Here is a 13,237-nt window from a genome sequence, read left to right as displayed (position 1 = left end):
CACTTTTTAAAGTGAGGCTGTACATTCACCATTCATCTGTTCATCAATCAAACTGCTGCCTTTAGTGACTGTGACTCCAGTATGTTTATTCCCCTTTTTGTTAATTCCCTATGAAACAGCATATTGGCTTTAAAGTCCACAGAGCTGATGGAAAAAAAAGAGAGCTTTTGTTTCCTTTAATGAAAAGGGATCCAAGTCCAAATCAGATCTAACAGAAAAATTAGAATATCAATCCTGAACACAAGCAATATAGTGGGTTTAGCATATGAAAGCATGCGGTAATCCTCTGATTAAAACACGGGAAGAACCCATGGTCTTTTCAATAAATGCTAATGTTAAGAAACTGCCCTTTGAAGGTACGTCACATTCTTAAAAAACATTTTCTACTTTAAAGCAATTACCCAGGGAAGTACCTAACATCTCATACACAAAGCATTTAAACATCCGGTTATAGAATTATTTGAAAGTAAAAAACTTGAGACTATAGCCTGCCATTCAACCTTTAGCTTTCTTCCACATACACACTGTTCGAGGTCCGTGGTGCTCTACCCTCATTCATCTCAGGATACCTCGCTATCAAAATGAAAAAAGTGCTTGGCATTTTTGTCCTCTGCTTGTTAATGGTTTCCCACAGCATTTATTGTGTGGAATTCTCAAGTACTTTTCCTCATAAACTATTCTAGGATATCTATCAACAGCATCTCAGTGGTTCCTATAAAGTAAGCAAGTCTTACTTCAGAGATCTGATGTCACTCAGCTAGATAGAGGTGCCCATTAATGTTGGTTGCTGTTACGTGCAGCAGCTGTCAAAACTTCTAGTCTAAAATATTTAAAGAGAAAAAAATGCAGATCTGATCGCGCTGAAAAAAATAATTAATCTCTCCTACTTTAATTTTATTCTTAGCTCATTTATATTTTTCGATGTTTCAGAGACAGAACATTTAAAAAAACCAGAAAGAACATGTGAGGTTGAACTAAAAAAATCTTTTAAATTACCTGCAACCTTTCAAACATCTTCAAGTTTCACTATAATAATTCTATTTTGACTTTCAGCATCGCGATCCAGCTTTGTTCTTACAACTCATCTTGTGAGCGCTCACACATCAGCAAGTCAGGTTCCAGGTACCTCAGCTTGTTCAGCCACAAAACACACAGATACCAGCTGCATGTCAAATTGTCACTCGCAGGGCTCACCCAGCATTACTGAAGAAATTCCTGTCTGAAGTTGAGGCAGAAACAAATTACTCCGTTATGGGCCATTAGAATACTCACTTGCCTCAGTTGCTGCACTCTCCAAGGGAAGAGAAACGAAACCAGCAATCTCATCCTGAGCCTCCTCCGCTCCACATTGTCCTAACCAGGCAACTTTATCCAGGAAAAAGTGCCTGACGTAATTAAAAACACAAATGCCTTCAGGCATTAGGTGGGTCCTGAATTAAAATTTGCAGGGCAAACTTCCAGGATTTTCCTAAATCTTGCCTGCTTAATACAGTTCTTGGCATAGAAATTCTAAAATTACATGTCATAAGTAAGGTTGTTCCTCTGAGTCTTTGGCAAGAAAGCGGTTTGCAGGGCAGAGCCCAAGATACTTGCTGGCAGCCTGGGAAGGCTGGAGGACTTAAACTGTTTGCTAGAGACATGCAGTAAGGTGAGGAGACCTTCACATAGGAAGGGGACAGAGAGGTGCATCGTGTGTGGGGTCAAGGGTGGACTGATGAAAGAATAAAGCTCGTTTCTACTGCACCTCTGCTGTGCAGCGGGAATGCAGAGGTACATGAATGAGTTTCAGGGAGCACATTACTGGATGGGAGGCAGTCACTGACAGCAACCTCTGGGATGTGAGCTCCAACACCCCCTGCTTCAGTGCCACAAAAGGCTGGGGCTCCAACAGGAACATTTGGGCTCATGCGTTTGTGCACAGTGCCAGTGTTTCTGCTGATGGCACGCAGGAGGGAGAAATGGCACAGGAAGAACTGGTACATCATGTTAAATCCAGAAGGAACATCGTGGGATAGAGAAGAGCTCAGGAAGCAGAGCCTATGTTTTCATGCTGGATTTTCACAAGGCTGCAAGAATTTTATTACTGGAGAGTCACTGCACTGGATGTGACCACAACAACCACAGGGAAAAATTAAAGCAGAGTACCAGGTATATTGCTGTCTGGGCATTCAAATGTGGAGGTTTTGTAACAAATTCAAATAAAATCCAGATTTCTGGCTTGGACATTACCTTCTAACTATGTCTGTACAGTCCTGTACTCATACACCTGTGACCTGAACTGCAAACACCAACATGTTACAAGCTAAAACCCAAGGAGCTTCATTAAAGAACGTGATTCTAGACTGAAGAATTAGGTCAGGCACATCACCTTTGAGTCACAGCCTTCGAGGAAAGACAAAACACGTCTGCCTACCCAATATATTCTGTAGCACAATAAATCAGACTAGACTCGAGAAGAGGCTGTGTCCTTGGTTTGCGAGACAACATTATTCAGCAGAAGACAGGTCTATGCTATCTGAAAAAAATATGGGTAGCGAGTGGCTCAGATTATTTGAAAACTGGAAAAAGAAAATTCTTCTAGTCTAATAGTTTACTCTGCCTGGTTTCATTATTTGCATTTAGCCCAATACCTTAAGGAAACAAGTCTTCTACAATCACAGTTCAGACACGCGGGCAAGAATGCCCTTCTACCCCCAAAGCTTTTGAAGCCATCTGCCACATTTGACAAAAGATTTTTAAGTTTATACACTCCCACAAGTATTACAGAAACCAGCAGCTGCTCGAAACAAAGAAATCCTTATTGCAGGCTCTTACTAGATACTGAGGAGCACAGAACTTAGCAACATTTAAATATGAAAAAATCTTCAGCCAACGCTCCTATTTTATGAGATACTCAGGCATCACTAATTCTGTTGCTTCCAGAACTACTTGTTTTAAGGGGGGGAATATGAGCTACTTCATCCATCAAACTACAGAAGAAGACAGAAGGAATTTTAACTTGAAATATCTTCTTTCACTCCCCTATGGTACTGTGCACTGGAAAAGGCTGACATTTCAAATTTATACAGCACAACCCAGCTGACAGGGATGAGGGAGAGCTGTACCGACTACACGGTGTGCACATGCTCTGATCTATAGAGTTTCATGCCAGAGAGGAGCGCCGCACAGAGCTTGACTGCACCTGTAATGGGGGTCACAGAATTATTCCTGGACACACACGGTGAAACCACTGGCTTGGTAGTATCCAACAGAAAAAGCACCACATCTTATGTAAACATTTCCAGCTATGGAGGGCTATCACACCCTTTGAAGCAAGAATCATCAGCTGCCAGAGTATTCTGCCAATATGCCTGTTTTCAGTCTTTCTAATTTTATCTTCCAAGCTGCTGGAGTGTTTTGTTTGCCACTTTTACTCAGGGTCTTTAAGAGTATTCTCACACCTCAGTATAAACCCAGGTAGCAAAACCTGAATTATACTTCAATGGATAACTGCTTTGAAACATTGCAAACTGCGTGGGTGGTAAAACCAATACTAGAAGAATATTTACAGTTCCTATAAGAGCCTGCATATTCATTATTAAAGATATTTATTGTTATGTACTTCATTTATTATGAATCAAACACATTCAGTACGCAAGTAAGAAAACGGTGCAGACAATGTGCAACTCTTTCAGAACAACAGAATTCTCTGCTCAGATCAGGCATACAAACAGGTTTTAATTAAAATGCTGCACAGAAATGGAAAACAAAACAAAACAGAAGGATCAATGTCCTGCACTTTATGCTTCAGAGTTTGTTCCAAAATACAGTACCACTTAAAGCAACAGTTGCTTATCTGTAATGATATTAAGAGAAATTTAAAATCAATATTTAAACTTGTATCCACCATCAAGAATATTCTATTGATGTTGAAACTGCGATACGGCGTGCAGTTAAAAAACTTCCAGAACCAGAAGCTGCGGCGGGTCTGCTGAAGCCAGGGGTTACTTGCTTCAGTGGATGGTGACTGAGCCAACCACTTTCAAAACCGAAGGGATGACAGTTCTGTTGAGGGAAAACACTGCTCAAAAATGTCCACTGGGCATCCAGTGTAAGTCAAAGTTAAACTTAGTAGAGAACTTTGAAGCTGTTATCCTTTTGTTCCAAAAGGATAAGCTACGTGCAATTTAAAGATCTCTGTGCAGTGACACCGCCTGTGAATTACCTGGTAGCAAAATACTATCTTAAACACCATTGTCTTAAACAAAATGTTAAATTTAACAGAGAATACATGCAAGTCAGAACTGCATGATAATCCTAACAAATAAATACACTACTGAAATTGTTACCAACTTTCAGAGAACTTTTTGAGACACTTTTAAAACTTGAACTTTTACTTTCCTCTAAAAGTCACATATTCTGCATAAGAAACCTGGTACTATTCCTACCATTGCCAGCAATTCAGAGTTTTAAAGTGGACAGATTAAATCAGTTTGCCCTGGCAAATCCAGCTGAAGCAGCTTGCAAGCCCACCACCCCACTTCACTGGGAGAGGTTCCCACTATTGCAAGAGATGTGACAGCAGAGAGCGCTCCTGCACCTCCACGGCTCCTGCGCAAGGGCTGAAGCTGCCAACAGAAGTTGCTTTTCATATTCACGGTATCTTCCGCAAAATTGCTCCAGAAGAAAATCTCCTAAGCCATGCAGATACATCTATTTGTAGTGATGAATTTGAAAGTAACAAAAATGAGTGTAAAAGTAAAAATCTACTGGAATTTATTCCACTTTTAAGGAAACAACTACAATTCTGAAGTATCCTCTATAGAATAAACTGGTGTTTACGGAAGTACAGCCTGTGCCATAAATGTCCTCTTTAGATATAGATATTATTGTGAATTTCATTGGTCGTCAGTAACTTCTTCAAAATCTTTGTGCTTTCAGATACATCCTAGGAAAAGGAAGAGATGATTGGCATTAGCTACATTGCTGGTAACAAAACAACGCAAGAAAGTTTCAGTGTCCTCTATTCCAATTTTCATTTCTCTGAATATCAGTTTGATTAAAATGTTAACTGTGAGCAAACCTCAGGTCTTCTGAATCATAGAATCATGTTGGGTGGAAGAGACCCTCAAGATCATCGAGTCCAACCATAACCTAACTCTGGCACTAAACCACGTCCCTAAGAACCTCATCTATACGCCTTTTAGACACCTCCAGGGCTGGTCCAGGGATCTGCTAAAGGCTGAATTTGCAGTTCAACCATAGAATGGGATTTGTTAATTTGCATTCCTCTTTGCTTTTGTAGGAAAGGAAGAACCTGCATATTTGGTGCTGTTTTTCCTTCAGAGTTTAAACGTTTACATACTAGCCTGTTAGGCTCATTTGGCAGACCAGTATAAGCTGTAATGAAAACTAACTCACAATTCCCATATTTAAAGCTGAAATAACAGCACACATAAACCTCCTCTGTCATGTAAATCAAGTTCAACTGGCAAAACTGAGGAGAGTGTTTTGAACAAACCACACTTCAATTAAAAACATTTCAGAAAGAGGCAAAACATTCACTTTAGTACCTACAATGCCGTGGCTTCAGAGCTGCTTAATTAGTGCAAAACTGTGAGGAATCATCTTTAGAAATTCAGTGTTTTAATTCCAGAAAGAAGTTATAGGTCAAAATAAATTTCTTCAGCAGCTTTCACGCACTGCAGAAGACAGAGCTAGAACATTCTTGCACATGAATGTAGAATGTGAAACATCTATACTTAAATGTTTCAACACGAGACACCTTGAAAGTAAGCTGCAGCTTAAACAATCACAAGAAATCCCTCCCTGACACACTAATACCACTAGAGGAGCCTGAAAAGTCAAAACGAAGTTTGTAGGAAAGCTGTAGATTCATTATTTGTAAGCAACTTATAAACAGATGTAAACAGTTACAGCAGGTATTAATACCAGAAATCATTGGCCTCTGTCAGTAAAGTCTGTACATTTTTGTACATTACATACATCAGCACAATGCAAGAGATGAAACAAGGACCAAAACAGACCAACCCTTCCATTAATTTTTAAATATGAAATTTTACCTTGACTAAATTCTTCAGGATTTTACAGGAAAGCAGAGGCCTGAATGCTTCAATAGTAACTGTGTCCAGCTTGATGCCATCAGTGTAACACTGATACAACACTGCAGGAATCTGCCATACTTGACAATAGCTCAAAACTAAATACGAGGCAAAAGAAAATGTGTGTTACATTCAACAGAGAAGGAATGGCAGCTCTGTCTATAAAAGCACATTTGGTCTGGCCGGAACTGCAAAAGCATTCAAGTTTATAAATTATCTACTCAGGATACTGGCTGCCAGACCAGCCACCCCTCATTCTTCGGGTACACAAAACAACAAACCACCAAAAATTAGTAAATGCAGCTGGTATTTTTTCCTGGCAAATACCTTACCTGGAAACTGTGTATTACTGGTAAACAAAAAATAACATGAGCTTCTGTAAAAACAAACAAACAAATGCCCCTCAAAGCCCCCAAACAAACAAAAAACCCAACAAAAACACACCAAACAACCATGAAACCCAAACCAACAAAGAACCCAACCAAACATTAAAAAAGTGCAAACGATAAACTTTTCCTAGAAAAATTGTGCACTTCTAAAAATCATCCACTTGTAGCTCCTGCCAGACAAGTTTTTCCTCATGATGCCACGACTAATTAGGTACTCTGCAATGAAAAGCATCAGGTTTTTATTACTTTATGTAACAAAACTGAAAAACTGTAAAACCTACTTTACCTGTAATACAAAGAAAGCACTTTTTGAGCCCCAGGCTGAAAACTGAACTCAGTAAAACATGAAAACAACTCAGTAAAATGTACTTAGTTCATAAGTAAAATGCTCAAAAACCCCAATACACAATACGCTTTGTAAGGCTATACTGAAGAATTTGCTAGTGCTTATGTCCTACACATAAGGGGTAAAATGATCTGTGGGTGGTTTTGAAATTTGTCCCTATTTTACAAGGCAAAGACGTCAAACTGTTAGGAATTAATTTTCAAAAAGCTAATTTGCTAGCTAGTTCACACAATTAAGTAAAAATTCTAATTGCAATGGGATGCTCTTCAAAGTGAACTTTGTGTTGCCACCAGCAGCATTGCAAACACGATACCAGCAGCAGGAAGATCTCGCACAATGTTCGGTTGTTCCAGCAGTGGGCAGCAGATCTGCTCTTTGAATTCTTTTGTCTTCAAGGCTTTCAGAAATGGAGCTGGAAGTGTTAAAGTGGATTCCTGAGTTTTATAATCAGCTACAGGACACGTTGAAAGAATGGTTACTTGCAAGCCCTCCTTTTGCATACAGCCGAAAACCTGAAATAAAAATGTTAATGTATAAGCAAAATGTATCTTCTCGCAATAAAAGCATAAACCCACAAAGATTTGTTTCAATTTCAGTGCAGATGGTAAACGGTAGTTTAACTCAGGTCTGCAGGATCAACTAAAATTTAAATCACAAGCTTCAGGTAGAAATTTCACATGCATTGTTCTTGGGATGGAGATTTAAAAAAAAAAACACCACCAGCAGCTAACATATTTATCAAGCCTATTATTTTCTTTAGAGGCCTTAGGTTTTCAGCATTTTCCGTTCACCTGCAAATATCCTAAGACTTATTATTTTTACTAATGGCGATTGCAGAAAGAAAAGGACTCCGAATAAAACCAGGCTGCTTATGACAGGAAGGCTGCTCGCTAAGATGCAAGACGTTTGAAATTGTGCTCACCAGATGTTCTGTAGTACTTAAAGAGAGTCTTCATTTTAAGTACTCAGATTTTATGTAACTATATTCAAGTGGAATTGAGAGTTGACAAAGACAACCTTATTTTCTCTCGTTTTCCTCAAATTCAAAGAGAGTTTCAAAAACATCGTACAAAATGTACTTTTGGATCTATTGCATGCCATCAGAAACCAACATGCTGTACAGCGCTCCACTGTTTTTAAAGAACGTATGTCAAAATGAGCAGAAGCATCATAAACCTGCACCTTTACACTGTCCTCTTCAGATTTATGTTTAACAAGGCAACAGGGAATTTGGTAAACATTACGGATGCTCACCAGTTTCTGTATGGGATAGGAATCACAGAAGGGAAGCTGACTGTTCCCTCCTATCAATGTGTTACCAGTGTAATTTAAAACTGACATAAGTTTTCAGTTTTCACACAGTTTCAATTTACAGTATATCTATTTTGTTGGAAACACTGGCTGGTATGCATTAATGCGAAACTTTAGTCTGTATGTTCTCATTTTGTCAGTGATCACTTACTGAGAAAATACACGCAGAGGTAAAAATGAGACCCATGGAGAATGTGAAGATGGTCAGTGAATCAGAATTTACAAAGCACACAGAACAGTTCTGTAACTCACACTAAAAGCAGAAGATTACCAGCACAACATTTCTGCCGCACATTTAAAAATATCAATAACCATGAAGTTTAAAAATACTCGAGAACATTGACTTGGTAAAAACTGTACACTCCTACTGTTCATAAACACCCCCATTTGATATAACACATGTGTAAAAAGCTGGAAGAACGCAAACACAGAAGACAGCAAAACCACAATCATCTTTCTTTTGTAATCCCAGTTTAAATGAAGTGCAAAAATGTGTGGAATACAGCAAAACCAAAATATTAGGGCCTTAGGATTTATAAACTTTGAGGTGCACCATGACCCTCCACCAAAGCGAATTAAACTCTTCAACAAGCCAAGGAACCACAAAGGACTAGTTTTCCACACACTTGGGTCTGAAATCCCCGTATCACTCAGTGAAGTTACGCTGGTTTTCCACCCTCTTTGCCTTCCTGTAATCCCTCTGGCTCCCTCACACCGAGATGTCCCAACCAAGAAATCCTCCCGACGACGTGCTGGCTGGGCCAGCCGAGCAGCTGTCACTCAGCTCAGGCTGAGGACTTGCTCCCAGCGGATGGACAAAGAGTGGGATAAAAAGTGATGTGTATCTCTAGCCACAGCCCTACACAACTTCAGCATCACATAATAGCTTCATCAGATCAGCAGAGATTTAAAGGAAGGTGGGTTAGCAGACAGACAGCAAGACAAAACAAGCCATACTCCCTTGAGGCTAAGCACTTACCCAAATCTGTAAAGAAAAATCGCGAGCCAGAACATTTCAAATCCCTCAGTTTATCTTATTAAAATCTACATGGTGATATTCGGAGGGACCTGAATGACCCAGCAGCACTCATGTGATGCCGGGGTAAGGCACTTGGCATACTATGTCTATGAACAAACGGGGCAGATACTGCTCTGGAGGCACCTTTAGAGTTCCTCCTTGTGAAAGGAACACAACACACCCACTAGTAAATATACCATACATCATGAGTTTCACAACAGGCTTGTCTGGTGATCATTTGGCAGCCGTACAAATGCAGGTATCATGTTTTAAGGAGGGATTCTCCCAGAACTTCAGCAAGCCACAGAAAATTTAAGCCAAACAGGAAAAAGGTTTGGAAAATAATTAAGGGCAACAAAATTGAATCTGTCCAAAAGAAGTTATTGCACAAAGTTGTTAAGTTACAGCAGATACAACTAGTAAAATCTAGAAAGGAATTTCACAGAATCTGCAGACAGTAAATTTGTTCATTTGTTGAATATTTAAGAAAAGAAAGCCAGAGGGAAAAGAGTTATTTACAACACTGTCATATTGAGAATATCAGAGAGGAAGAGGCACTTGCACTAAGCTGAAGATCCCCCATCCCTAAAATTTCATTGCTCAATTTGTTGTCTTGCCAGTTTTACCTTTTCAAGCCACTGGAACTGTTGATCCTCAGCAACGTAGCAACTACACTGGCACAACAAAACCTTAAAGAAAAAAAAAGTTGCATCAGCAAGTGGTTTGAAGAGCACAACAACAGCTCATAATCACGTGTAAAGATGATGTGACTGCAGCCGACAACTTGTTCAGTTTTCTTGGGCTTCTTCAACTCTATTTCAACAATAATTTTCCGTTCACAGCTGATGTGAAACAATCAGGCTCTCACACATCTTCTTTGCACTGAATTTCACATGCCAGAACTTAAAATAATTACGGTGAGCATAATGACCATTCAGATTTTTTGTGAGATTAATCCAGAATACTGCAGCCTTAATGCTTTGTTTGTCCTGGGCAGGATAAGGGGTGGACGAAGGTTGTTCTTTCTTTTTCAGAAAGCTAAGATACAGAGGAATTCACGCATAAGTCACTTACTGTCGGATCTGATATTAATCGGTAGAACAAACAAAAAGAATCTGTTGGGAGGACATCTGTTGTGTTGGATGTTCGACACCACTCATTCCAGAGCTTCACAACTCCAACTACTTCCCAACATACAGAATCCAGAATAAAAGAAGACAGGAAAGCTGCAAAAAGTAAATAAATACTGTTGATTCACAAAGAATAAATTATCTATTCTACAAATAAACATCTGAACTAAATTAGATTATTTCTTTGCAATCTCAAGTTTTCTAAAAACATAACAACTGATTTTTATTGACATACATTTATTGACCAAATGCAGCAAAGATCAAGAATGTGAGTAACCTCAGCATATCAAGACTTAAAAGATAAAGAGCAGTTCTATGTATAGAGATCCCTACTGTCAAAACCATATATTCTTTGGAATTATATCACTACGGTCAACTTTGATTCCTTTATTACACATTAAGGACATAAATATTAAGTCTTTAATATTTCTTGACATACCAGATATAACAGATTTATCAGAAAAAAAACCCAAATCACTGAACCCATAAGGCAGAACTATTAATACCGGCTCTAGGAAGCAGAGACAAGAGTATGCATGACTTAGTGGCAAAGAGAGATCCTAAATCAAATGTTCATAAATCAAATTCCTGTCAAAAATTACTGGTAAATGGAAGACAGATCTAAAATATCTATTTTTCAAGGGAAAAACTGAAAAAAGAAAAAACAAGTTTGCAAAGTTAACATTGGTCTCAATCACCTAAATGTCATCTAGATGCGACCTAAATATAAGGAAGAAATAAAACTTCTTTTTATTCACAGGGAAACAGCTATTAAAAAACTCAAGACCTTGGTAAGTGTGTGTGGGAAAGGGAGAGGGCGTTTCAAGGCTCTAGGCCTAACGAGTAAATACCCATTTCAAAAAAGGGCATTTTGAAGAAGTGGAGAATTATAATGTAAAAAAGGCACTGACTGACCAGGGAAAAAAGTAAAAAGTCACTGTTCATTAGAAGTTAAGGAAATTACAACTTACTAACTTGTAATATTATGTTTTTGACAGATCCCTATTTCAAAACACTAGTCTGCACTAAGCAACTCACTACTCTTAGAAGGAAACTTTTGCCAATTAACAAACAATCCAGGAAAGTCTACCAAACAAGCGTCAGACAAAGGGAAAGGGGAATTGTCCCAACTAAAATCCAAAACCTAAACATACTTCAACTGAAAATGTACCATTTCACTGTGATCTGACAGGAGGAATAAGCAGCCAGAACAAACCCCGTGTCTCGCATGCACAGACCAACTTCAGCTTTCCCGGGACAGCCCAGCTGCCGCAGGGTTCAAACTCCGCTCCCTAAATGAGGGAGTGAACACCCGTAAGGACCTTTAGCCCAACAGAGACCAAGGATGGACTATGGCATGGAGCATGCAGAGTAAGGCAAAGGGGGTGTCCTGGCACACTTACACTTTCTTCCACAGAATGCTTGGGGTTGGAAGGGACCTCTGGAGACCCATCTAGTCCAACCCACCTGCCAAAGCAGGTTCACCTAGAGCAGACCCCAACCTCCAGCCTTCTCAAATTCACACCACCACCTACCTGCAGCGTTGTGTCCTATGGCCACGACAAATTTCGAGCACACGAACGGCTGGTCGGCAGAGCTCTCCAGGGACGCGCCCGACTTCAGGGTCCACAGGACGTCGATCTCCCTGGCAAAAGAGGCGCAGGGCAGTGGCGCGGCGCCCCGGGCCCAGGCGCAGCCCAGCCCGCCCCCGGAGGTCCGTGGCGGAGGCCGCAGCGCAGCGGCGAGGAAAGCGGCCGGGCTGCCCCGCCACGCCGGTACCTTTTCTTCTCCAGCTCCCTGCGGATCTCCCGGTCCTCGGGCGTCTCCTCTCGGGCCTCCTCCGCCCACTCCTCATCGTCCACGCCGGCGCGGGACGGCGCCACCACCACCTCCCCGAAGAAAGTCGCCATGGCCGCTCGCCGCGCCTGCGCGCACAGCCGCTCCGGTTCACCGGCACCGCCGAGTTCCGCTCCGCCCGGTGACGCTCCGGCCCCCGCCGACTTCCGCGGGGGCTGCTCCCGCAGAGGTGGCCGAGTGCCCCCGTCCCTGCTGCAGGCCCCGTAGCGCTGCACGGCGTCTGCCGCCCTCGGAGCCCCGTCCCTCCGGCGCAGGCTCCGGCGCCGCCGCGCCAGCAGCAGGTTCCGCCTTACGGGGCGAAATCTCGGAAGGAGAGCGGGGTGAAGGCGGGGGAGCCGCAGCAGGGAGGTGCAGCCGCTGCTCCCCCGCCGCTGGTCGGTACGGAGCGGGTTGGGCTTCTCTGCCTTCGGTACAACGGGGCAGCCCAGGGAGGAAGCCCCCGGGGGGCACGGCAGCGCACGTAGGGCACACACAGACTGAAGCCCAAATACAGCAAGGTTAAACATACCAGACGTGCAAATAAGAGTGCAGTGACGTTACAGTTTTAGGCATAGCTTTACTTATGATGTACATGTAGAAGTGGACCAAAAAAAAAAAAAAAGAGTCTTTAATACTAGATAATTTGATTGTCCTAACACTCCTGTGCTGCATTATTATTTTCCTCTGTTCATGCTGCTCATTAGCCTGTTCACTATCCCACACTAAGGTCCTGCTTTAAAGCAAAGCATCTCCCCAAAAACCAAACCAAAAACCATAACCAAAGCACAACCCCCCCCAGTTTCCAAATGCATCGCATTAAGCAGCTTTAAACAAAGCTACTACTTTTACAGGTCTACTAAATCACTTCCCTGAGTACAGCTAGACCAAATAAAGAATGCCGAAGGATTTAAGTTACCAGGAAGATAACAGAACTGCTTTCTGCAAGGCTTACACCAGCCATTTCTGCTAAGAGGAAGCATGCTCATTTAAATAAATTTTTTTTAAAAATCAAACTCTTACAGGGCAAAAGAGTAACAGAAGTCCCTTTCCAGTTTAATCACGTCTCTTTCTACTGGTTCTTTGCAGCCTGTCTGTATGTATAAAAT

General features: G+C 41.3%; 1 protein-coding gene across 1 annotated transcript; it reads right to left on the bottom strand.

The window, feature by feature from the left end:
- Positions 1-3,613: 3,613 nt before the first annotated feature.
- PSMG1 (proteasome assembly chaperone 1) lies at positions 3,614-12,300 on the bottom strand. Its single transcript, XM_065643329.1, has 7 exons — positions 12,075-12,300; positions 11,831-11,940; positions 10,240-10,391; positions 9,792-9,854; positions 7,150-7,348; positions 6,063-6,199; positions 3,614-4,927 (listed from the first exon to the last, which is right to left on the bottom strand). The coding sequence occupies exons 1-7, from the start codon at positions 12,203-12,205 to the stop codon at positions 4,853-4,855; spliced, it is 867 nt and encodes a 288-aa protein (XP_065499401.1). The 5' UTR covers positions 12,206-12,300; the 3' UTR covers positions 3,614-4,852.
- Positions 12,301-13,237: the final 937 nt, after the last annotated feature.

Source organism: Caloenas nicobarica, chromosome 1 (assembly GCF_036013445.1).
Source record: "Caloenas nicobarica isolate bCalNic1 chromosome 1, bCalNic1.hap1, whole genome shotgun sequence".
In the NCBI taxonomy this organism is placed as follows: Eukaryota; Metazoa; Chordata; class Aves; order Columbiformes; family Columbidae; genus Caloenas; species Caloenas nicobarica.
Note: the sequence above shows the minus strand (reverse complement) of the source record. Positions and strands in the feature narration are given on the sequence as shown.

What these genes read in the sequence shown, in the direction of transcription:
- PSMG1 (XM_065643329.1), bottom strand. Translation starts at nt 12,205, where the DNA reads ATGGCGACTTTCTTCGGGGAGGTGGTGGTGGCGCCGTCCCGCGCCGGC. An exon ending in AGGGAGCTGGAGAAGAAAAG is followed by an intron (nt 11,941 to 12,074) that starts GTACCGGCGTGG and finishes CTCTTTTGCCAG; the next exon opens with GGAGATCGACGTCCTGTGGA. An exon ending in CATAGGACACAACGCTGCAG is followed by an intron (nt 10,392 to 11,830) that starts GTAGGTGGTGGT and finishes TACTTTTTGCAG; the next exon opens with CTTTCCTGTCTTCTTTTATT.